Source organism: Poecile atricapillus, chromosome 1, assembly GCF_030490865.1.
Source record: "Poecile atricapillus isolate bPoeAtr1 chromosome 1, bPoeAtr1.hap1, whole genome shotgun sequence".
NCBI lineage: Eukaryota > Metazoa > Chordata > Aves > Passeriformes > Paridae > Poecile > Poecile atricapillus.
Window position 1 is genome coordinate 67961597 of NC_081249.1, and position 26959 is coordinate 67988555.

The following is a 26959-nucleotide window of genomic DNA, read 5'->3' on the forward strand; positions in this document are numbered from 1 at the left end:
AAGCAGGAGCCTATACTGAAAGCAACATAAGGAAAGGTTACAGGACTAATCCTTACGAGGCAGCAAATCATTGAAATAGGCTCTGCCTACCTCATTAATTGCACACCATTAATTGCACACCATGTATTCCTACATTACTCACAGTTTGACACCTTAAATTAAGGCTACTGTGATTCCTACATTCCTTCACTCTTGAGGTAAAAGGAGACAGCCCAAATCTTCCTATAATTTTGGTATGTTTGAGCAAGAGTCTCAGTGTTTACAAAAGAAAAAGGTACATTAATCTCTTGAGATAGCCAGATACGAAGAAGCACTTTCCTCCCCAGCCTGGAAACCATTTTCTGTGATGCAGTTACAGATTACAGTGCCCTTTCTGAGACCTAAATAAATGTTTGTTCTACCAGGCAGCTCACATAATAAGTGCTGCAATTTCCTCCATTAAAGTAATGATCCAAATATAGCAAAGTAATGATCCAAACCAAATGTTGCTAGTACCTTTGCAGAATTCATTCTACATCCACCAACAATAATATAATACCTTAGAAAGAAGGCAATGAAAAAAGAATCCTGGATACACATGCCAAGTATAACCTGCTCTGATAAAAGTTAATAAAATATGAAAGTTGGGTCCTGGTTAAACTGCTTACATTAAAAGGATTGATTACTAACAGAAATATTGTTTCTTTTTGTGTCTGGTATTGTTATAAAATCAAGTAGCTGCAGTGAAGTCTGACTGCAGTACTTAAAATGTCTGGATATCAAAAGGTATTTAGAAGATCTTTACTCTATTTTACACCAAAATTACACACTGTATTTTCAGTAATACAGAATTTATACATTACAGTCAGCTACATGTAAGAAAAAGTAATTGTACCAATGCTTAGAAATATGTAACTTTTTGTTAATACTTTAATAATAAAACAAGTGCTGTACTTTTTAGAATTAAGAACTGAAATTCAATTATTTCTGGCTTTTTGAAGCTGAAAGCAAAGCCAACCAAAAGACACTGAACACAAACACAAATTCTTCTTATAGCAGGATACTCCAGTCATGAAATACTAAATACATGTACAATGCGAGAACCGCTCCTGTTTATTTTACACATAATGGTATCTTTCAAAACAAATTTCAGTTCTCTATATCGTGTCTGACTTAAGGAATGATATAGCAATTAATTTACATAATTGAGATCTCATAGAACCCTGTTAGATCCATAAAATACTTACACCATACCTGAATAGGGTAAGTTCTTTGAATAACCACATCAATACAGCCCACTGCACCACCCTCACCGTAAAGCGATGACAAAGGCAAAGGGAAAGGTCTGGGATCCCGATGAAATCCTAGTCTTGTGTGCCATCGCACACGGCGCGTGCTGTTCGCCGAGATCTGAGCAAGGGAAATGGTAAATGAGAAACTGTCACTGCTAAGTCAAGTTAAATCAAACTTATTTTATCTACAGGAATATCTATATATATATTTTCACACTGACCTCACTAAGACTATAACGCTTTTGTACCTGAGCAGATCACATTTTAATTTAAAGCTTTCCTTTCACACTGAAGAATGTATTTTAAACAGAATCTAAAAATCTGATGATTTAAAGTTCTCTGGGAAATGAATATCTATGAGACAAACCATTGCTTTGTACCACAGGACCAATTTCAGTGTTATGCTAAAATTTTACCTTCTTTAAAGTTAAAGCTCTTTAACTAATCTCAAATGAGCCAAGGCCATCCCCCACCAGTTCACCCTCTTATGACTTGGTTCCCCCCTGCCCCCTCTTCCTCCAACTTCCATATTGTCTGAGATGAGTAAATACTTTTTTTGCAACTTGGTATTTAACCAAAGTAAGGAGCTGGAACTGCCGAAACACATAGCAAAACTTGGCAGAATTTTACACTACAAACTTCTCTTCCAACCATATTGAATAACAACCTTTTATCATGTCTTACAAATCTGGTTATTAAACTTCAGCAAAGCTCCATCTGTTTGCAAAACCCCAATAACTTTTTCTGTTTACAAAATGTGGCTCAACTAAGTAGCATTTATCACATCTCTTAGTCACATCCAATCAAGCTGACTGAATATTTTATTTACCTTTAACATAAGGGAATCTGGGGCTTCCAGTGGTGTACATCCATTTTGAGGACCAACAAGTTCTGCTCCGTGCACTATGATTTTCTGACCAACAGTCAGCCTTCTTCTATCTAAGAAAGCTTTGAGAGGTGGATCCAGAAGAGCTCTGATCCCGTACCAACCATCAGTGACTTCAATTAAAGCTGCTGCTTTTTTACTTTCCATGTTCTTATTGCTACTGCTAGGAGATACAACTGTATTCAGCGATATGATTTTGGAAATACACAGTACAAGTGTTTTACCTGCTGCATCATCTCTTTCCGTTATTTTTTTGATTGCTGATCGTTTACTTTTATCAACTTCCAAATCATACCTACAAAAAAAGAGTTTGTGCTTTGTTACAGCAAACAAAATCCATCACACTGTTTTTCTTTAAGCACAATTATAGCAAACTGTTGGTTACTCAATCTACATGATTAAGCACCACTGTAGCAAAGCAAATATTTTGTACATTTTTGCAACACACACTGTTTTTAATAGTGCTATGCATAATACAAACATTCTGCTAAGTAGTGAATGCAAGGTAGGTGTGCTTACTTCGTAATATTGATGAACTAGAAAGCACACAGTAACACAAATTACAGCTCCCAATATATTGCTATAGATGTACCTGTATTTCAACTGCAACAGGACCATTTCTGGTGTCAAACATCTGTTAGCAAATTCATGTGGGAAAGACACTTCCATGGCTGCCAATTTCCACACAATCCATCTGTAGTGATTGTAAACCCAGGCCTCTGTTATTAGATTAGGATCCACACCAGGAGTGTCACAGAGGGCTCTGCAGATAAATTGTTAATAAATTAACCTGAAATCCACTGCAAATTTTAGCTTGCCTATCTTTTAGACTATTTACACCATTTAAGAATTTCCAGAAATTTTCCAAATTGACTTTTCTTTCTTTAATGGTCAGTGAAGATCAATCTACATAGCAAATTTACAATCCTATATCATCTTTATTTACACTAACAGAGGTGTAGTAAAAATGCATAGTAAAAAACAGTAGTCAAAGGCTTTAAAATACCACTGTTGGATTTATTCTAGGAGAATTGCTAACTAATAAATAGTATAGCTGTCCCAAGTTCATAAGTAACAGTACCTGTAAAACTCCTTTTTCCCAGCTTTTCCCTCATCTGTAGGTATTAGCCATCCTCCATCAGCAAGCTGCATTCCATTTCCAGCTAACAAATACTCGTTACTGAAAAAGTCTTTGATGAGAAACTGGAAAGATTCTGCATTTGTACTGTTAACTTGCACACACTGTTTTGAAACACCATGTGTGTATAGCTGAAAAAAATCAGATGGAAAAGACAAAATAATGACAATACAGTAAGAATCCAACAGAGAGTTTAAATATCCAATCTTATAAATTCAGATTAAATATTGCCTTAATGTTGAGATAGCTTTCATCTGACCTTGCCATTTCATATGTAAACCATAGAGAATGGAGGATTCCCAACAACTGTTTTAGCAGAACAGCATCAGTGTTCTTTGAAAGTGTTTAAAAAAATTCAATAGGTTTTGTACTTGCATTGTACCAAAAGCAAAAGCATTTTCATATAGATTTACCTAAGCTTTAATTTTAATTGTTCTTTTAAACCAGCTCTTCATATGCATTATAACTGGTGGATTTTTTCGTGTTTGATTATAACACTAGAGATTTATGACCTTTATTATTTGGAATCATCTTAAAAACTGGATATATGCTATTTAAGTACCATAGCAACTGGTGCAACAGCTACTGTAAATACCTAAAAACTGAAGAATGCATCTATTCAAAAGCTACTGTCTAGTGCTAGTCTTGAAAAACAGATGAGAGACAGAAAATAAAAATATATCAATATACCTCTTCTGTAGAATAAAAGCTAGGAGATTTCTCTTCTACTGCAGTTTTCAGAGAGATTCTACTGCTTGCAGATGTTTTAATGGTATAAAGAGTGCCTGGCTGTGAACGAATATTTTGCCTGCACTTCTTTTTAATTCTCATTTCCTGTAGATCTCGGGCACAGCGGAGATTTGTCGCCATCCTGGCCATAGCTTCAAATTAAAAAAACCCAAAACATCAAAACCTTCTAAAAGCATTATCAAATAATGGCACACTGTAGCAGATTCAGAGCAGCATTTTTCCTATGTCACTCTGCAGATTTTTAGAAACTGCCACTCTAAGTATTGAAAGTTTAATTAATTTAGAAAGCAGTGTTTACTGAAGGCATTTGAATATTTATATGAAACAAATTACATATGCAAATCAATTTTATATAAGTCCGAGAACTAAACTTCCATCCACTTATTTTTCTCATCAGACTGAACTTGATATTCACAGAAAACTCCAAATGGAAAGAAATTAGTTGATGACTACTATGAATCCATAATCCTGAAATGTTCTCCTGTTACTGCAGGATCTAGTTCTGCCAATGTTCATATACCTGTTCAAATATACACAAGTCTTTCTGAAAAAAATCCAGATTATTTGATTGTAAATTATAGAAATAACACATACCAGAGCATTCAAGAGAGCTTAAAAAGCATAAGTCCACATTCTTGAGTTGAACAGTTGAGTATTTAAAGTCTGCCTCTTTGAAAATTACACATTCAACCATTTATATGGCTAAGTCTACCTTTTAATTAGAGAACAGAATAAAAACAAGCTTCTGTAGAAGTGAATGAAGTATAGTAAGGGTAATCTAAGGTTCCTGTATTATTTTACCTATCAGGTATAAAAGAAAAATCAAATATCAAATGAAACGTAAGCTATCTGGTTTCTAAGCACTGTGTGAAACATTTTTCATCTTCTCAATTAACTTTGGAGATAAACAAGATAAGCTCTTTTAGGAGTGCAATATAAAATATTAGGAAAGTAGTAATTTCCTAATTTTCCTGCCAAAATAAAAAAAAGCCTTGAAAAGAAGCTTCTTTTTATTTAAAAATAATAAAAAAAAGATAAACAAGTCTGACAAATAATGCAAAAACCCCTTAAAGAATCAACTCTGACAGTTAATATTCATAATAGTTAAGTGAGTAAAATCTGAAAATACCTAAATTGTCATTTTCTAGGTCAGTGTCTGCTGCATGCTGGATACAAGCCTGGTGATCTTGATGGTCAGCAGTATTTTGTTCAGTTCTGATCTGATTTAGTTCCATCTCTCCAGTCATATTTTTGCTGATGGGTGAGTCACATCTTTTGCTGCTGCCTTGTTCGCATGTAGAAAATGTCAGCTTAGTTTTGAAGGGTGGAATAAAAGTTTTAGCAGCTTTACCAGATTTGTACAAACTTCTCATTTCTTCACTCTCTTTTGCTGAGACCTTACAGGGAGTGGGAACCTCTGCAGCACCATCTGAAGAGTGCCTGAGAGCACAGTGCTGAAAAATGGCAGGTTTAGATTGGAAACCTCTGAAGTCTTGATCTGGCAGAGTAAGGTTAGGATTCTTGACTTCTTGTCGTTCTTTAGTTGACCTACAGAAATGAAAACATTTAAGCACGTAGATTTCATCTTCCTGACAAAAACCTTTGTCTGGAGTTTTGTATTCTTAAGTTAGTAATACAAATCTCAATTCTGTATCAAGAAAAGATATCAGTCCTTGATATTTTAAAAACAGAATACTTAACTTCTATCTGTTGAGAAAAGACAGTAAAAGAAGTGTAATAGCGTATAGTTAGTTTAGTATCTCAGTGGTCTACTGCAGCAGCATGTGCTATATGGTAACTTAATGTCTTTTATAAAGTTGGGTAGTAAATGATTACTGTATATTTTTTGACAGTTACAAAGAAGAACTCTAAAATTTCTCACCCAAAAGGCTGACAAGTTACTGGTTTTAAAGGCACATGGTACATAAATTTTCTTCTGTCTTTAAAAATGCCTGTAAGATAATTAGAAAAAGAAATGTTTAGAATGACACATTACATATATAAAAACAAATTTACAGCACACGTGTTATCTATATTAATGATATATAGAAAAGTTTTCAGAGTGAATTTAAACATCTTTATTACTTTCTGCCCCCAAAAATGTTTGTTTAAACATCTTCGCAGAGAGATCTAAAGGATAAGTGCTCACAGTGCTGAGCTCTCAAGAGTTTGTGTTTGAACACAAAATATTTTTAGGCTCCTAAAATGGAAATGTTTATCATATATTTAACTCCAAGTAGGCTTACCATTCTATTTAGAACTCTTTCAGCAATTTTTATTCTTTTATTTGAAGTTACAACAGAAAAAGGCACATTTGCACAAACTCCTCCTTCCATTATTGAAGGACACACTTATCTTGGAACTATCAACATAATTAAATCATATCTGCCTGAAATGTAAACCCATTTGTACTATGCCCTTAGGCTGCAAGGAGGAAGTTTCATATGAGAAGTAACTATAGAGTAAGTATCTTACCAGTAAGTATCTACACAAAGTTAATCAATAAAACATATTCTGTAGATTAATCAATAAAATGCATTCTTCCTACTGAGACTAAAATTGGTGAGATCTATGATTGTGAGAGAGTGGGTAAGCTCCTCCTGAACTGGAAATTAAACCAGAGCTCTTGTAGAAGGAATATATTTAGAGTCTGTATGCAATAAGGCATATCATTCATCATGTGACTTCAAGTCTTCAGAGACACTATCACAGCAGCTTTCCTGAAATTCCATGAATATATTGATAAATGCAGTAGTTAAGCAAACTTATCATATGATAGATTATTGGAAATTGAAGAATTCTCAAGATAACAGTTGACACTGGATTACTGCTTAGAACACAAGATGACTAAAATTACCATCAGGGGTGCTTTTTGAAGCTTTCAAAGACCTGGGAGGATTCTTAGTTCTGTTAAATTCATGCAGAAGCTGCCTCTTAATTGGAGGTTCACCTAGAATAAAAACACAGTTTAAAAGTGATGTTCCTCTCAAGTTCAGTTTCTTATCAATTGTATAACTAATTTCTAAATTACATTTCTAATTACAGTTACTTACAGGGCAAGCAGAATTAGTGAGTTTTCAGGTGACATGTCTTAAATAGCCTTTTCAAACACAGAGCCACCTCACCACAAATTGCAGAAGTTTCTGCTGTACAGAATGACTGCATATTGTGTTACTAAGAGTGATAACAAAACCCCATATAATGAAGTCTGTAATTAAACTTTTGTGACCAGTAATTCTTTTCCACCCAAAATGAAGTCTGTAAGTCTGAAGTTACCAAACACATTCAGTTTGCCTCAGAAAGAGCATCACAGTGCACTCCAGCAGCACAGCTCTCACAATGCACTTCACCTGCATCTCTCTTTGAACTTCCAGTAACTAAGGAGACCCTCCAACCTTCTAAGAGTAACTCATCTTTTATAGAAGCTGCAACTAAGGTCAGGGCTCAGCTGTGGCTCAGTTGTTTCAAGCTGGTTTGGCAGGAGTTGTTGCCTGGCTTTTGTCACCTACACAAACTTTCCAGTGCCAGCCTGCCTGACCTTTGCACCTGGACCTGTGCATCCACACAGGGACTCTGCTGCAATCTCCTCTTCCACAAGGGAGTTTTCAGCTGGCCCAGGTCCCTGAGCCGGTCTGGGTGTCTGTGCAAGCATCAAGTAATACAAATTCACTTTCATACAAATACAAATTCATCAAGTAATACAAATAACACTTCAGCCCTAGACAGATCAGTTTTAGACCAGCAACTATTTTTCATATCAAACTAATAATCTTGATACAAGCAAAACATTGTCCTCACCTACAATGCACAAAAAGGTGAAAATGAAAATACTGCTACTCATTTTTCAATGAAAAAATTCTAGATTTGTACAGAGAGGAAAAAAAAGGAAGTCTGCTCAGGGACAAAAGGAGCAGCAACTTTCTTCTGTAAGTTTATGGTAAAACAGCAAACTTGTACACCTTCAAAATTACTAATCACAAGTTCAGCTTCTACTGTGCACATTTAAGCCTGCAAAGGTGGATGAACTGCCCTGCAGCAAAAAGAGCTTTTGTCATTGACAACCAGAGAAAGAACTTGAATGTCTGTGATCTAAAAATCAACGTGACATGCAAAAAAACCCCAAAACCTAAACCAATCCACTATGCAGAAGTATGGAGTTGAATCTATGTACAATAAAACACTTACCAAGTGAGCTGTTTTCATCGAAGTGCCTCTTCCCAAAGGTCTTATTTTGGAAGTTTTTGTCCAGTCTGCCACTGAAGGTCTGCGCAGCATTAATTTGTACTCCAGAACTGGAAAAACTGTCTTCCATAAAAGCTCTTGCACTTTCTACAGCCTCTACTTCCAAGTAATTTTTTGGACTTTTGAGAAGATTAACACTGATTTCTGCTTTAGCAGTAGAACTGCATGAAATTGCTTCAGACTCTAGTTCTGACCCCATATCCAGGCCTTTTCTGAAAGACTCTGTTTCCTCTCGCTGAAAGCTATTTTTAAATGATGTTAACTGCTTGTTTTTCTGATTGCACCGTGTGTGCTCAGGCATTTTGACATGGTAAGTGCTTGGAAAATACTTCATTTCCAGAGGGCAGATGCTTTCTAAGTCAGAGTCTTGATTGCAGCTTTTTTCAGTTCTGAATTCTGAGATCACCTTATCTGTTAAAGATTTTACATGCTGACCACTGTCTTTAATTGAACTAATTTGATCTGTAGTGCCAAGTCCACTACTCAAAAAATAATCAGATTCTTCTAAAATTGCCTTTGCTTTTTGATAGGCATCTTTAGAAACCTTTACCTGCTTTCCACTAGCAGTGCTGAAGCCAAAAGCAGAACTTGAAATCAGTTCAGGGCTGGTATTTTCTTCCCCTTTTGAAGACACTACTTGCATTTTCCTAGCAAGTACTTCAGTGTGCATTTTAGATTTTTCAACATCTTTCTCAACTAAAAATGCTTCTTGTACATGTGGTGAATGATTACCTTCCATTTCAGAAAAGAGTTGTCTAGCTTTCCTGAGTGACTCTTCTGAAAGCTCTACAGGCTTTCCACTTGCTGTACTAAAGAATCCAAAACTGTTTGTAGAAGCATCTGATGGCTTTATCTGCTTTTTTGGAACAAAGTGCCCTAAAAGCTTAATATTCTGCTCAAAGGATTGCTTCTGAGAATTTGACACAGACTTCGCATCTGCAAATGTGTTTCTTTCTTGGTCACCTTCTTCCTCAGAAATTGCATTTACTTTAATAAATTGGGATGCAGCTGAATTAACCTCTTCACTTGTAGCATTAAAAAATTCAGCAGAATTAGGACACTCAGCATGAAGGACTACAGATGAATTTCTAGCAATTTCTGTTTGATTTGTTCTTGAGTTAGACTCAATTTCATATTTTACAGCTTCACTGCAGTCTTGAAACACTTGTCTGACTCTTGCTAATGCACTTTCTGAAACGGACACAGCTTTCCCTTTTGCTGTGCTAAACACGGTTTGTTTCAAATCACTCCTTTGCGTTTCAACTTTAAGTGTTGTTTCTTTTAACCTGTTCAAATCAGTTTCCTCTTCAGGAAGACTGACTAGTGACTGGTTTTGGCAAGCACTAGCTATGGTGTCTGTGAAGCAATTTTTATCAGCAGACAGTTCATTTAAATGTTCTAAGTCGAATTCCTTACTGTCACCATTCATGTAAGAGCAGCTACTTTTTGAATCTAAGAGGGGTGATTGATCAGCTTTATTGTTGCTCTCCTCAACAAATAAAGCATTTTTTGTATCTCCAGGCATACAGTTGTCTTTGAGGTCACATGGTACCTTCATTAAATGCAGAGATGCAACAGAGTGCCCAGGAAAATCATCTGTGTTTTCTGAATCATCCCTCTTTCTTGGTGAGCAGTCCACCTTTTTCTCTGCAAGGAATTTTCCATCTTCAGACAAATGAGTTCTTAAAGCATCACTCTTCTGTCCTGTAAGGGATTCCAATTCTGTCTTTCCAGGTGTGACATCAGCTTTTTCATGCATGTGTGAAGTTACCAAACTCCCTTCATAAACTTCACCTAGATCAACAAATGTATCTACTTTAGCAGGATCAAGAATCACAGCATGTTTAATATGACTGCTCTCTATTGCCTGATTAAACTGATCTCCAAGCTTTTCAGGGACAAGCTTTTCATTAAAATTGAGTTTTTCTGAGTCACACTGAGCAATGCTTTCAATACATAAATCACAGTCTTTAACACAGTTCTTGCCACATTTCCTTTCTTTGATGAGGTTCTCAAAATTGTCATTATGTTCCTTTCCTACATCAACATCTGCAAAAAACTGTTCTGCTTTAGCCAAAAATCCATCAGCAATTGCTATTTTCTTGCCACTAGCAGTATGAAAACCAGTTATAAAACTCCCTTCCACTTCATTTTTCCCCACTTTTACCTCTTGTTCAAGAGGTATTTGATAATGATGGTAAGAACCTATTTTTATTCTGCTTTCATTCACTAGCAGGTCCTCATCATGAGTGGTGTCTTCTTCCACATTTTTACAATTTGTTTTTTCTTTATCAGAATTCTCCAAAACATTTACCTCTCCTTCTCCACACTGTACGCTGAACAAGGGGAGAGAATGATCCAAAACTGCATCAGGAATGGATATATCACCATCAGCTGGAGTCTGAAGTTTTGGTGACAAACATTCATCTTCCTTTCTGTCTTCTCCTATCTGCTTAGGAGACTGGTTTTCCATTTTGTATGACGTATTTAAACTGTGTTCTTCTGCAGTCGTAACAGCATCTTCTAGACATGTTACATCTAATGAGTTGTCTTGCAAATTGCCTTCATCATTTCCTCGATTTAAAATTTGTTCAGAAATTTTATAATTCTGTTTATGATTTTTAGTGGATAATAGGCTGTTGATAGTGTTAATATTACTGAAGCTAACATTTTCACTATTATTTACTGATATTTTTGCCTTATTTTCCATATTTTCCTTGAATGCTGTACTAGTATTTTCCTCATTTTTATTCTGTACATGGTAGGAAACAGCATTCATGCCTTTGAAATCAGAAACACAAACAGTTTTTACTTTGCTTTCTTTTGTCAGGCATTTGAAAAAATTAGTGTTAGAAGACACAGAGCCATTTGAATTGTGACATCTAGTACCAGTTTCAGAAGATTTAAGCAAATAGTTATCATCATCCAAGTCTCTGAAGAGCTCTGCAGACCTGCTCAAAGCTGCCTTTGAAATATTTATTTTTTTACCTGCAGCTGAAGTAAAGCCTATGAAATTAGAAAAGCTGTCCTGCTTGTCTATAGGAAAGCTCTCATCAAATCTTCTACTTTCATTTATGTCTAAGTTAGTAAAAGTAACCTTTTTGTCATTTTTGTGGAAAACCACTGCATTTTCTTTCTCATTTTCCACCAATTCAGAGTCTTCATTTGTGTCTTCCTCCTGAGTACACTTGTCATTTTTTACTTGATTTTCTGATTTAAAAGTGCTACAAACCTCCACATCTTTCCTTGTTTCAGAAATATTTTCTACATTCCTTGTTCCATGTGTTTCTAAAGTTCCTAATTGCTGCAAGCTATGACTTGGTATTGTGTTACTTTGCTTTCTAAACTGTGTAAATTCAAACTGACTGCCTGTTTCTTCCAAGATACTGGAAAGTTCAGCAATTTCAGCTTCTTGGCTTGCCGTCAAGGTTTGATTTGTTTCTTGCGAGGTCTGTGGGGTTCTAGGAAAGCTTTTACACAAGCCAACTTTATGTGGAGTAAAATCTGAGGAATCAGGTAAATTACTGCCCAACTTGCTTTTTGAATCTGAGAATAACATATTTTCCTTTTTAACTTGATGTGAAAAGTTTCTGACTCTTTCCATGGAAGAGGCTTCAAAGCATTCATTTTCAATATCCTTGAACAGCATTCTGCCTTTTGCTATACTGGCTTCAGAGAATTTAATCTGCTTATTGGAAGCAGTTTGAAAGCCACTGAAGCCCAGATTCAAACTGCATGCATTAAGATTCCCTGATGATTCCCCTTTACACTTTAGGTTCTTGTTTGGCTTTTTGCTGGAATACATAGATGCTACTTGTTTATCTTCTGCAGACATTACTTCATTTAAAGAATTATTATCTACACAATCTAATAATTCTTTAGAAATGTCTACAGCTACATTACTGAGTGTAGCTGCTTGAAGGCTTTTGGTGTTTTCAGCTTGCTTTGGGTCTTCATTGTTGGCTACATCCTCTGAAAAGGCAGCTGCATTTGTTTTCTCCCCGTTTTTTAATCCAGTACTGTCATTTTCTGAGTAGTTTATTCCCATGGGTCTGTGTACTCCTCTACAGTCAACTCCTGACCTCTGCTCTGTAGTATTCCTTTTGTTGGGTGATAATTTATTGCAACAGTCACTACTGACTCCAGTTATGCCAAAGTTGATCTGACACAATGTATTAAGGGAACTGCTGTTTGTCACAGATGTAGTCTCATCCTGAATATCAACCAAGAGTTCCTTGCCCCTGTGAGAAGACCCAAGTTCTTTCAGGCTCTGAGGTACAGTAGCTCCATCATTCACTTTAGCACTCATATCCTTATCTTCTTCACCTTTCCCTAAAGCACAGCTTTTAGGGAGAAATCTGGAACGCTTTCTTGCCATTAGGCATGCCGAAGTCAGAACTTTACGTTTTATATTTAAAATGATCTCACTATTTAAAGAATTTGTTGTGTCTTCTTTCAGTGTATTAGATACTTCCAAGCATTTTATTGATGTAGCAGGTTGATCCTCTCTTGCATTTTCTCCCAAGTCTCTCAGGTCTTGTTGCTTCAGCCTATCACTGAAGGCATTATCAGATGAGTTATCAATTATATCCATTTTTAAAGCAGAAGCGCTCAAGTTCTTTGTCCTGGTATTTGATTCCAAATGCTTTCTCTCAGCAGGAAGAAAGTGGTCTACAAGACAAGACATTACAGAGAAAAACATGAATAAATGTATTCAAACAAATGTAGATTCAGATTTTCATAAAATTTTGGCGGATTAGATAATTTCTACACAAGCTCAACAGAAGAACCTGAAGTATCACTTTTGTTTTCAAATGCAAACACCTTGGCAAGGCTGGAGGTCTGTTTAACCTAATTATATTCTAACAAGATTTGGCTGCAGTTAATGCTGCCAGGTAAAAAACACTAAATAAATTTTTAGTTGTAATGAAATTTGATAAGGTGGGCTTCAACTCTTTGTGTCTCAACATAAGGATTTGTTTCAAATTTAAAGTACTTCAACTCCTAAAGTAATTCTTCTAGCAAAAACAACAGCTTCTAAAAATAGAAGCATGTGTTTGCTTTCATTATATTGTTTTTTAAAATATTTTGTGCTTTTGGAAGAGATGGATGTATGGTCTTAAAACACCTAATTCTAGGAAGAAAACCCATACAACTTTATTAACATTCTTTATGATCACTTAGAATTTACCAACTCAGACAAAATGGCCCCTGACATTATGGATGTAAAACTATCATTGACAAAGATAACCAAGCTTGTCAATTAGAATAACGGCTCAGGGTGGAAGTTTCTATTCCAGAAACTAACTTGTAATGAGAAAAGTTAGCCCAAGATTACTTGAAAATGATGCTATCCTTATCACTGTATAACAGACCAATCCCATATGTTGATTCCCAATTGCCCAGCTACTTTTCCACAAACCCAAGATTTTACATGTTTTTATCTGAAACATTTATATGAAAGGCTCATAACAAATAATGAATCCTCCACAAATGATGAAAAGCTTAATAATATACCTTGCTCAACATCACTGGCCACCAGACAGCCTCTAAATTCATATGACTCAGATTCCAAATGTGGTAATACAGTATGAACAGGTGATTCAGAGGTTACTTCTTTTTGTATTTTTTCTTTTTCATAGAGTAAAGTATTATTTATTCTATAAATAAAGTTCTTAGATCTCTTTCTCAAGCTGGGTAACATCTTCAGGTTTTTAAAAACAGACTTTGTAAGAGTATTTTCACTATTTATTAAGTGTAAGTCATCACAGTTATCTGGAGATGTGGCACTACACACAACTGGGTGAGACAGAACATCAGTTACGACAGATTTAGAAGTTGCTTTTAAATGCTTGGAAAAGTTGCCACCATAGACTACAGAATACTCTGTGACATTTGCATGTTCAATTAATAAAGAATTACAGTTTAAGAAGCTCGTTTTGGAAACCTCAGCTGCACACCCTTTTACTAACTCTGGATCTTGAACACCCAATGACACAGATTTTACTGGAGTTATTTCCGATGTTGTGTTGTTTCCAGTGTTTTTCATTTCACAGCATTTTTCTGAGAAATCGACACTTAACAGCTTTTGTGTTTTCATCAAGCCTGAAGAGTTCAGTAAAGATGTTTCCATAGCATCATCCTTGGCCATTAGTAATGACTTTTCTTCTAAATTCTCCTCTCTACGTAAGTTGGAGGGTGCAGAGCTACATACAGACATGTCCAGGTGAGTTACATCAAGATCAGACAGATTCAGTTGAGACCACTGGCTTGATGGAGACTGCACGCCTTCTTTCACAGACCTCTCATTCTCAAAGGACTTGTGTGTTCTATAATCATGCACATCTCCTGTGTTCCTAAGAGACTCCAATTCTTTTTCATGTCCTATTAAACAGCCATCTTTACCATCCCCTGCATCTTCACTGGTGTTTCGGAGTAAAGAACAGTTCACTTGAGTACAGTGGCTGTTTTCAGTCCAGCTACTTGCTTTGACTTCCTGTGAAATGCCATTCTTTCTTCCATTAGGCTGCTGAGAGAGAACAACCCCCTTTTCTTGTGTTTTATCTGGATTTATCTCATATTTCTCTACTGCATCCAGAGCATGTGGCATCAGCAGAAGAGTTCCACTGGGCTCAGCTGGCATGTTGAATGTGTCCTCAAAGCTATCCATCTCACCCAGTAAGCCATCTAACACCTCCGACTCTAAAGAGTTTAGAGAAGATAGAGGAAAAGAAGTAAATAAGCTTTAGGAAATAACTTGGGAACAGTATTGGTAAACAGAGCTTTCAATTTTATAGTCATTACCTTTACTCAGGAGTGAGTTGATAAAAAATGTAAGCAGCTGATAGAGGAAACAGGAGGCAAAAGAAATGCATGTAATGCCCTGGCCTCCCAAGCTCTGTAGGGGCTAAGGATGCCAAGATGAAACCTGGCTATCTCAAAACAGTATTTTTTCCCCTCTACAGACAGAGAATAAGTAGTAAATTTGACAAGGTACATACATTGATTTTTTTCTTCCAAAATTTATACCTAATGGTAGGTACCAGAAATGTTAAGAAGTTGCCTATTTTTATCTACAGCTGGCAGCTAAAGAAACTGTTCTACAAAGATGAATTTATTAAATTGTCTTCTACTATAATATAAAATAGTACAGTATCTAGTAATACACATAGTGATAGTATAGTATCAAAAATAGTATCAATTGATTAGGAAGCTTTTAAGTAGTTCCATGATTGGCACAAACATTAGAAAAATAATGAGAATTTTTGTGTTTAGAAATAACATGCAATGGGGATAAAAATAACCCAAAATCTACTTTGTAGAGCTTACACATGCCAAATAAAAATACTACTTTCCCAAATGTATGGAATGAGGCCCAGTTATCAGAACAGTACACAATCAAAAACATGTTTCATTTACAGAGTACTTTTTAAGGCTTTTTAAGGCTTTTTTCTATCACAGAAATCATAACAAAGTACCTGGAAAACACCACAGTCCTCTGTTTTCCTTAGGCCCATAACCAATAGCTTAACTTTTTCCAGTAGCCTTTTTAGGTACAATTTCTTTAACTTACAACTCTATAACTTCCCCTACTAGAACTTTTAAATAGCATAATATCCAAAAGATTTTCCGTTTGGAAGTCCATAGAAGATTTCCCAGTACTTGGCCACATACAACCAATTATTTGCAATATATCCAATCTAGGTTCATGCTGATGTTGTAGGCACAGAAGTTACTCATTCTCTTTACTTTCTATTTTTTGCCTGAGTGGTAAATGAGATCTCAAAAAGAAGAAATGGTAACACTACAGACTGAGCGTACAAGTAGGCAATTTTCCTTTACTAAAGTAGGTTCCTCTGAAACAGCTTCTGTGTCCATATCCTTTCATCCTGTGATAAGTCGTCAGTAGAGCTTTCTAAAAAGACACAGCTTATTTGTTTTCACTTAAACAAGAGACATTATTTTTTAGGATTAAAGAAAACAAAGATTATCTGAAAGACTGTGCAGATACTGTCTGTGCGGTGAATAATCTCATACCAGGGAAAAATGAAAATCAGGGAAATTAATTCTGACTTCTAAACTCACTGGAGGGCAATATTATTTGATGACTTGATATATTATGATCTTATTTTCTTTAACTGAAACAAAACATATACCTAATAAAATCTACTGTATTTTATGATTGTATAACAGTATTCCAGAGAAAACCAACATCTGAAAGCTACAGATGTGGAGCTGTCCTTTATTACATGGCATAACTATTATCAGAAAGGGAAGACACAGGAAAAGGGAAGCATTTGCAAGTTATTTTGAACTCTAAGACAAATGGTCTTCCTCTCCCTCTTAATTTTCTCAGCCACTGTTTTAACTGATCTTTTCTGCTGTAGTATCCAACGTAATAGCACCTATTGGAACACAGACCAATCTATCCTTAATTTTTAAAGGTATTTTGCTAATTACAGATTACTTGAATACATTTACTACTGAACACGTTCTTTTCAGCACATTTGAACCTACAGTATAAAAGCAGCAGGCCTGTATCACTCTGCAAGCAACAATGCTTCCTGTTGCTAGCATTCTCAGCCCTCCTTATCAAATTCTAAACTGATTCTTTCACAATTCTTACATGCACCACTAAACATTATTTTTAGGGCAGGCCATTCAATTCAGATAAGGAGACAAAATTCTAAGGATATACTGTCTTGTCTAGCCAGTATGAATCCCTACAGAACCCTTTTCTATCCATGCATGCTGAACAAATTTCTGGTAATAATCTCCCCTTCTGCCATCATTTCTCAACTAAAATCAAAAAACCTTCCACTGGAATTTACACTTTCACTTGTTCACTAACATGATTTAAAAGCACAGAATGAAAATATTTTTCCCCTTGCCTTGTGTATTTTCTGCATCCATTTAAAAAAAACGCAAACATTCTTTTTCCAAAAGGATGTCACATTTTGAACCATCTATTTTGAACAGGTGAAGTAAATGAAGAAATGATACAGCAAGATTGAAAAACAAGCTCACCACAGAATAGTGAGTGATGGGATGAAATTTCATGGTAAAGTTAAGCCTGTTCAATAGCTAGAAGCAGTAGTCTTGCTCCCCCTTGAGCCTGCACCAGTTTTCTGTCTCACCTCTCCAGCTGCAGTGAACACACTTCACAATATTAATCTGGTTGTTGTCCAGTGGCACTGTAACCCAAATTTCACAGCTTAACCAGGCCACTGATTTAATTCACTGACTCAAGAGACACTCCCTTTTTTACGGCTAAATCGATTCAGGGACTGGGAGTACACAGCTGGCAGAACAAACCAGACAAAAATATTCCTCAGAGAGGGTTATTTGTGAGAATACATTCTACAACCATGTACTGCAAATTTAGTCTTGTGAGCAGTTTTAGTTTTAGTACTGCAAATTTAGCTTAAAATGAAATCAACAGCCCAAAACACAGAATGTAGTTTTATCCAAAGCCTTGTTTCACTGAATACTCATTAGATAAAGCGTCAATGCATACCCAAACCTCTGATGTCATCTTCAGCAATTAGCTTTACTGCCTCTGGTACGGACAGCATACTTGCATCACTTATCCGAGGACATTTATCATGCTTGGAAATACAGTTATGCAGAATCTGTAAATCAAAGACAAAAGCTGTTACATTATGTACCAGTAAGTGTCACTGTAACAGTCAAGGACAGAACTCTAAACATTTACTGCAGTACCTGACTAATGCTCCATCTCTTAAAATGAAAGGTAACATTTTCACATGTACACATGAAAAAACAAATAAGCAGATAATCCCCATTTTTGATGCAAATCAGGTTCCATTCTAAAGTCACCTGAAGGGCAGCGAAGTTCAGCAGTTTACTGTAATCCTCTCAAAAAGGGAACAAAGAAGATAAGGGGAAGGACAAAGACATCCTGCTTATTTTCACTTGTTTGTTCACTGGTTTGTTAACTGTTAAGTTTCAGGTCGTTAAGGATCAAACTTAAATTTGTAATTGAATCCTTTTAGTGCCATCCTCGGTTTTCAGTCTCAATAATCATTCAGCTTTCATATACACAGAGTCAAACTCCAGTTATGCAAGAACTCTTCCTACCACTATCCAAGGACTGAAATTAATACTCAGTTTCAACTCTTGATTGTAGTAGTTGAGAGCAAGAAGTTGTTCACAAAGAATAACTTTCAAAAGTTTGATGGAGGTGGGAAAAAACCAGACAAACCAATCTTCAGATAAGTAACATAATTCCTAGATTTGATTTCTCTCTGAATAATACTGAGTGCTGTTGGAACCAAGTGATTTGGGGGGCAGTGGTTGCTTTGGTTTTATTTAATAAGCATAGCAAAAAATATTCCTCAGAGAGGGTTATTTGTGAGAATACATTTTACAACCATGTACTGCAAATTTTGTCTTGTGAGCAGTAACTTTTTTTAAAAACAGACAGGAAAGCTTAAAATGAAATCAATGTCATTTTTTATTCTTGGCTCCAGGAATGTAAACATGTAACCAAATAGCTTAACTGAAATTAAAGAACAACATAGCTCTTAGAACTACTTACTGTATCAGTCTTTCCATCCTGTCTCTTTCCTTCAGAAATAGAATCATTCTCTCTAGCTTTAGAAGAAAGACAGACAAGTCAATTTATTTTCTCCTGAGTGATCTGCTGAGCGTGTTCAAATACAGCTGTGTTTTAGGAGGGTTTTCACTGGATTATTTTAAATTCCACTCAAATCTGTAAATAAACTACTAAAAACTAGAAGTTCTAACTAAAAAGTCATATAGTTGAGGCTGAAGGACAGTGTGCAAAAGCAGTTTTGTAACAGCATAAACCACCCCTAATCACAGATTATGGTTTCTGCTATGTCTCCAGCTACCACTAGTTACTGCCTTGAAACAGCACTGCCATTCCCATTTCAAGCAGTTATTCATGGCACTACTTCCCATTTGCTTCTGTCCAAAGATCTGGATGAGATCTTTAAGCCTTTCAGGAATTTGGGCTTTTCCCCCACTTCCTCCCAAAACAGCAGTACTATCTTCACTTTCGTTACAAAAGGAGAAAGTGAACCTTATTTTTAAAATGCCTGAAAAGTAGTATATTAAGAGGTTTCATGGACATGGCATCTAGGTTCTGTGCTGCAGCTCTTTCTTTCCGCAAGTGTCAGAAGGCAGAGAGTATAATAGCACTATTATAAAATACTAGGCTTATCCAAGACATGGGAGAATGAGAGCTCAAACCACAGCTCCCAGAACATCATCATTAAGGTATGGATACTTCCCCCAGCCCTTCTTCTCAGCTCACACTTTTCTGGACCAAAGAACACCCAAAATGACACAATTCAACAGCCTTGTGAATAGTACCACCCCCTATATCCCAAAGGAGATTCCCAATCCTAGAATTCACTCTTAATATGCTTTATACAGTGGTAGTTTAACATGAAAAAGAGCAATAAGGAGACACATCCAGGTCTTCCCATTTCCTCAAGAATTTTCATCAACAAATCATAGAGTCAAATTTCATTTTGCTTATCATATGCTAATGAAATCTCACTTTCACCAACACCTTAGGTTAAGGCTTGATGTTTATCATCACTGTTGATTACCAGTGAAGCAATTATCACCCACTCATTCTCATTTACAGCTCTGCTGACACAGCTGTTTGTGCAGCTGTGCAGTACATGAGCTCCAGGAATTGCCCCGTACAAACAACCCGGGAAATATGAACCCAGGAGCTCAGGTCTCAAATTGGATGAGTATCCAAGTCTGTCTCACTGGATTGACAGGATGGCAGGCACAGTGAGAGTGGCTAAAAATGCTGAAGACAACACTGCAGCTGGAAGGTTTGCTCAGCAGGCCATCTTCTTACACTTCATAAACAAACCCATTTAACTTAGCCCAATAATTTCTAGTTTTGCGATAGGGCAAAGCAAACATATGTAATCCTCTTTCTATGCTTTGCTAAGTTGTTTCTCAATTTATATTCCCTAACCCCTCAGATAAAGGAAGAAAACTTCAGAAAAGTTTTCTGTTTAGAGCTGCATTATCTAAAGGCACCTACTAATAATCACTGTAAGAATTTTGTCTTTTTTTAGCTAAAAAAACAAACAATTCATACTGAGTGAAATTCCAGTGTCGAACCCAGAAGTTCTAAACCCTTAGCAATTGCTCATTTTTAGAAATACCTATTATCACTGTTTCACCAAGGGTAGGAGGTGTGGCTAAAGAACTTGACCAGGACATATCTGGATCCACTTCTGCTCCCAGACTTTCAGAAATACATTTTGGAGTTCTGACCTAGAAATACATTTAACAGTCATATATATAATTTCTATGAAAAATTCTAAATGTACAACTCAGGAAAAGGAAACAAAATGCAAGAATGAAATCTGTACCTCTGAAAGTTTTGGTGTGCAAAACAAGCTTCCATACGGTCCTAAAAAAAAAATTATGTAAAAAGGACATCAAACAGTAACTAAAAGATGAGGATTTTTTGTCTAGAGATGTAAAATATTCTGTAGAACCAAAAAGTGAAAATACAAACCAGGGATATTATTTCTCTGAGGTGTTCTGTAAGTATTCCTTAAAATAGTTGGACTGCAAAACAAAATTAAAACAAAAATATTAATTTCACTTCAATTTCTTAAAATAATTAAATATTACAAACATTACGTATATTACCATCTCCATTATTTCTTTTCTTTGTGCCATGTTACTTCCCTGACTAGATAAAACACAGATCTCTCCTAACCATCAGTCAATATTTTAAACATTACCATAAGTCTACTATAAACTGTAAAATACTTCTTTCAAGAAATATTTTAATTTTCAGTGATGATTTATCTGACAAGTAATAAATTTCAATGTAACCACACATTTTATAATATACTGTATGAAACTAGGGAAATTGGCTTAACTGATTTCAATTAAAGAACTAGTTTAACTCTTCCTATAATCAACGTGAGTACTTTGATAACATTTATCTGAAATACAGACATTTAAGTGTCAAAATCAAGGCTATTATTAATAAAGAAATCTCAGTAAATATTACAAATAGCTTTACTAATTGAGAAGCACGTGATACATCACTACTGCTCTTTCTTTGGATGTTTGGACTTGGAAAGCTGAAATAATGTTAAAAAAATTATGTATTCCAGCTGTTACAGTAGAAAAATAGGAAGAAAGATCACCTGAAAGCAAGGACATTCCCAAATTTAGCTTTTATTTTTAACTCACTTAGCAACCTACAAGTATCATAAACATATCAGACATACAAGATGATTCACTGCTCTTAAAGTTCCACAGTCAAATATGGTGGGCTAAACATTGCTTTTTGCTTAAGGTCCAGCTTATTTTCTATTTGTGTTGATATATTTAGCATACCTAGCAGCGAAGCAGTTGTGGAAGGTTCCAGGAGGAGAAGCAAGTATTTCATTTTCTTGGTCTATTTTTCTTCTTGTGTAACTTGGGCTTATCAAATTCTCTCTATCTACAACACAGAATATAATAATCTGCACAACTTTGCAGAACTCCAGGTAACAGTTTCAATTTTGAGGTTTAAAGCCAAGCTTTCAAAAAAGCCCAACCAAAACAACAAACAAACAAAAATCAACCAACCAACAACAACAAAACAAAAGGCCCAATCCTAATTTCTCTTCTAGTATTTTAAGTATGTTCAAATTTTATATCCAAACAATGCTAAACATGTTTCAAATGCACAGCCAAGAAGACCCCTAATTATATTGCTTTATTCACTTGGTATTAATCAAGTGACATATTCCATTTTGGTTTTACTGTACTGCATTGTGCCTTTCTTGTCATTGCAGAAGTTATTTTTAGCAAAAATACAACACATGCAAACACAGGTTTGTGCAGCTTCCCCACAAATTTACTAAGTCATACACTTATTGATTCAAATATGCAGTGAAAAGCAAAAATTATTTCCAGAACTGTTGTTGGAGTCAGTGCCACTGTCAGCAGCATCTATTTATTTGCAAAACATCTCTAGGCAAAAGAGAGTGCTCCCACCAAAGCAGCAAATTCCTCTGAACAGTGAGACCCTTACATGGACAAGCACCTACTAAAAGGAATTTCTACTCTGAAGTTTCCAAACAACCTTAGTATCAGAAATTACACTTCAGTTTGTGCATTTCTCTCTGCTTCTGAGTTCCTGGGTTCATATGCACATCACAGGTGCATCCCAGTACCATACCAAGGTATGAAATCCATCAGCTCCCATCCAGGCTCTTGTTTTCAAAAGAGCCATTTGGCTCTAACCAAGAAAACAGAATATTTCAGGCAGTCACATGTGAACTTTGCACATATGCACAGCAAAACTGACCATTTTGAAATAAACAATCATAAGGTTCCTTTCTTTGCCACTTATGAAACTGCCAAATAAAATTCCCGAAACCAAGAATTCCCTAGGGACTTAACACTGTAAAATACAAATAGCTACATTTAGAAGAAACATGTTCTCAGCAGAAGTTTGGCAGAGAACTTCAGAAAAAAAAAAGACAGAATATTCCATGGAAGTGTTAAAAAGTATACTTGAACCGCAGCACAGATCTAAGCCTTTATAGAATTTGCTCAGGATCTAAGAACAATTCTGGTAATGAAGGGAATCTTGTGTTTGTCTGTAACCTGGTTAGAAAAGCTTATCAGAAGGACACAGACACAGCAATTACATACTCAGGAATGATGTTAAATACTCTTCCATAAAAGAGATTCTTACATATAATCTTGCATACATTTTCCATAGAAAAGATTCTTCTTGCTGTCCAAGGAGGGTGGGTACATCAGAAAGGAGCAGAATGGCACATACTCCCATGACGTACTTGGGATTTGGAAACAATGTATGAGAAGTACCTCATAAAATTCCTTTTCTTTTTTTTTTTCCAAATGGAAAAGTGTTATTTTTTCTATAACTTACAATCTTAGTAACTGAAAGAAATGGTGCTTCTAAAACTTTCCAAGAAAGGTTAAGGACTGCCCTACAGATTGCCTCTCACTTCATCATTGTAAGGATGATTCTCTCCCTTGAGAAGCTTCAAAACTTTGGCATAAAACAGAAATAAGACTGTTGAAAAAATTCACTCTGATTTGCAGTCAACAGGTTATACTAGTAAGTTCACATACCCTCATTAACAGTATTTAGACTGTTTGGACTACAACAGTATATTTTATACTGGCAATTTTGCATGTTAATTACTATTTATTAGTTTATCTAAAGCTGAATTCACTGTTAAGTTTAATTCTGCATTTCTATAGATGATCTCCAGAAGATTACTAAATAAGCTTTTTAGTCACACAAAAAGTAGTAGCATTACCTATTACGTTAACGATCATCAGCTACAACAAAAGGTAAAAAAAAAAAAAAAGTTACTCACTTGCTCCTATTTTTTTCTGATCTGGTTCTTTTTCAGGAGAAGAATAAGGTGGCAATACTGCATTTTGTTCTTTGAAGAGCAGTGGGGTTGATGCCAGCTGACTGTATGTAGAGGGTTTTGCCCTTGGAGTTTTAAAAGCTGTTTGATCAAGCCAGACAGAGGGTCCATCAACCTCTCCAAACGATTTGGGCTCATATGGAGGTGTTTCTGCGCTGAGTTCTTCAAACCAATTAAGACTGATTGGTCCTAAATCTACGAAGGAAAACATACATAAAACTGCATGAAAAGGAAAAAGGTTCCTTCATGGAGGATGCAAAACTACACCAGGCATTTAAATGATAACGGCAAAACACATTGCTCCTTCCACTGCCATACTTCTGGTTTGTTTGTTTCTAGACCGCTTTAAACTCTGATAACCACAAAATATAAAGGGATGTCTGCCCAAAGTCTCAGACCATTAACAAAATAACCGAAGGACCAGAAAAACATCCAGGTTGTTTAAAATTACAAGTATACCCTGGCTTTTAGAGTCTCTCTTGTTTTGCTCAAACTGGCAAGTTAAACAGGTTCCTTTTAAAATTACTAACTAGCACAGGTGCATTTAGCAAAAAGCTAAGCTTGGTCTGCATGTGGGTATGTATAGAGGTGACAACTCTGAAAAAAACAAGTACAAAAAGTAACTAAGCATACATCAAGGAAAAAAAAAACAACAGATAAAAATAAGAAGACATCTTGGTATTAGGAAATACAGGTTTGGGGCAAGAACAGCAGCTAACAACTTGCATAAAGCTTTCCTGTGGAACATACAGCAAATGTGTATAAAATACTGGTGCCCAAAAAGCAATCCTAATAAGAATTATTTACTTCAAATAAGCTGTACCTGATTCACTGCAGTGTTCCTTAAATATTTCAAAGAAAGTTGGTCTTTCCACAGGTTTGCAAGCCATTTTCTTATTCATTACGTTACTGGAACAGTTGAAAAGCCTGAGAAGAAGGAAGAAAACACTTTCATACACTGCTGTTTGAATGTCTTAGGCCTGCTTTCCTGCGCTTTGTGGTGTGCCACAGCCCAGCTTGTTTAGCTTTGACTGTGATGTGAGCATTCAAACACCTCAATGATGAACATGGTGGGAAAACAACAGACAAGAGTATAGGGAATTATACCAGAGATAATGAAAACACTCAGCAAATACAGGAGAAAACCAAGATGGAATAGGCAGGCTACTTCCGAGGTATTTTAAACACAAATCAAAACCCCCCATTCACTACAGTGTGTTAGGATGGAACATGTACTATCAGATATATGGTCTTACAACCATTACAATTTACATGTCAAGAATCTGATTCAAAGTTGTTTTCAAGTGGAGCAGACGCTGCCAGTTTCACAGTTCTATTAAAAAAACATGTATAAATAAGACCATAGAGGGATTTCACCGTTTAACACGTTTATGCCTTCCACAGTAAAAGCTGTTTCCCACAGACAGTCGTGTTACACACGCTGCCTTACCAAAACCACGGGGAACACGGGCGCTTTAAAACAGGGTACGGGCTGCACTGAGACAGAACACCGAGGAACGTCACATTGCCTCAGTAATACATTTTCAAAGTGCGATTTGACCAGTCCGCGCTGCTTTCCTGAGGGGAAGCTCCTCCCGGGCAATGCCCACGCACGCAGCGCGGCCTGTGCAGCCCCGCCGGGTCACCGCGGGGTCTCCGGGGACAGGCCCAAACCCTCCTTCCCCACACCCGGTGACTGCAGACCCCCGGCGGGCTGTGAGGAGAGGGAAGGACCCCTGAGGGGCGGCAGTGCCACTGGCCGGGCTCAGCGCAGCCCCGGGGCAGGGCCGAGCCACACGCGGGGCCGTTACCTGCCGGCGGCGCCTCGGGCGGGTTGGCGGCCGCAGCATCGCCTCACGCAGGGGAGCGGGCGAGCCGGGAAGGCGGCGAGGGATGAGGGGGCAGCGCAGACCGCCAGCCCCGCCGCCCCCTTCGAAGCTTGGCGCCAACACAGCCCCGCGCCTGCGCAGCGAGAGCATCCGCCGCTCCCGCCCTCCGCCGCGACACCTCCCGGCAAGGAGGCGGCGAACCGGCCCCGCCTCGGCCGCGCCGGCCTGCCCCGTGCGGCGGCCGGGGAACGCGCGGTGCCCGCTGTAAGGGCTGTTCCACCGCGGCTGACTCCGCACGGTACAGAAAGGGAGCGTGCCCTGAGCCGGGATGGCCGCCAGCAGTTTCACTCCCGCGTGTGGAGGCGAGGGGATGAAGTAGCACATCCAGGGCTGACATGACCCGCGTTGCTGGGCAACAGCAGCTAACGCCGACCTCCCGGGAAAAGGCTCTGGGAGGCTCCCAGCTCGTGGGCAGGGCCGTGGGCCAGTGCCGCGGGCAAGTGCAAGCCTCAGCCACTTTTGTAGGCCTTGACACATGAAATGGTTGTTGACGTTCCAATAAAGAGAATGTTACTATCCTCCACGTACATGTCCATTCCCACTTTGTTGCCTGATTAAACTCTTGGCTATGAAACAACTTCAAGATGAGTGGAACACTCTCTCCACCACCAACTTTGAGTTTACCATCTTAATTTTAGTGTGATGTTCATCTATTCTTGTGCCATAAAGGGGTTTCTTCCTACCTCTCCACACTAGTCCTTATGCTGAGCAGCTTTATCACGTCACTTACTTAGTCATCTGTCACTTTCATCAGTTTCTTGTACCTTAATTTTCTGCATCCCTCCTCCTTTGAAGAAACTTTCATTTCTAACCCTGGAGAAACCCATGGAGGTGCAGTAACTTTCTTCCCAAAGCAAATTAGAGGAACTCAGACTGTTGGTTTAAATAATGGCATGTAGTTTCCAATTTGATTTCCATCCCCATTGAAGCCTCAAAACTTAGTCTTTTTGCAGCCACTAAGTTGCAGTCATTAAGTTTTAACTTGGCCATCTTGGTACCCTATTTTTTGCTTTGAGTTGATACCAACAGCGCTTTGAAAACCCAAGCACAATGTGGAGCCTTGAGACATGTTTCTTTTAATTATGATTAATGTGTTTCCTGAATCTTAACCTCTTTCTGTCCTGTAAAAATGCTGTTTCTTACTGATTTATCTCAGACACTTGACAGCATCAGATACACAGTGAACATTTAAAAATATCATCCCTATCAGGTCTTCTGTAGCCTCTCTCTTGCTAGCCGATTTAATTTTAAAAAAAGCAATGCATTTATAGAGATGGTGAAGAGTCATACAGAGAAAGAATTTAATATCACAGCAGTTTCAGGGATTTAAGAGTTCTCCA

At 37.1% G+C, this 26959-nt stretch overlaps 1 protein-coding gene across 1 annotated transcript in view; it reads right to left on the reverse strand.

Annotated features, from left to right (window-relative positions):
- The window catches only part of BRCA2 (BRCA2 DNA repair associated), a 34868-nt gene extending 9194 nt beyond the window's left edge, over nt 1–25674 (reverse strand). The window contains 19 exon segments of the mRNA XM_058843760.1: nt 1234–1389; nt 2101–2452; nt 2750–2920; nt 3239–3426; nt 3986–4176; nt 5175–5593; nt 5928–5997; nt 6903–6995; nt 8231–12958; nt 13805–14989; nt 17805–17919; nt 18849–18904; nt 20470–20581; nt 20680–20720; nt 20829–20881; nt 21668–21773; nt 23674–23925; nt 24554–24657; nt 25542–25674. Coding sequence (XP_058699743.1) covers nt 1234–1389; nt 2101–2452; nt 2750–2920; nt 3239–3426; nt 3986–4176; nt 5175–5593; nt 5928–5997; nt 6903–6995; nt 8231–12958; nt 13805–14989; nt 17805–17919; nt 18849–18904; nt 20470–20581; nt 20680–20720; nt 20829–20881; nt 21668–21773; nt 23674–23925; nt 24554–24632 — 8367 coding nt within the window. The 5' untranslated portion in view covers nt 24633–24657; nt 25542–25674.
- Nucleotides 25675–26959: the final 1285 nt, after the last annotated feature.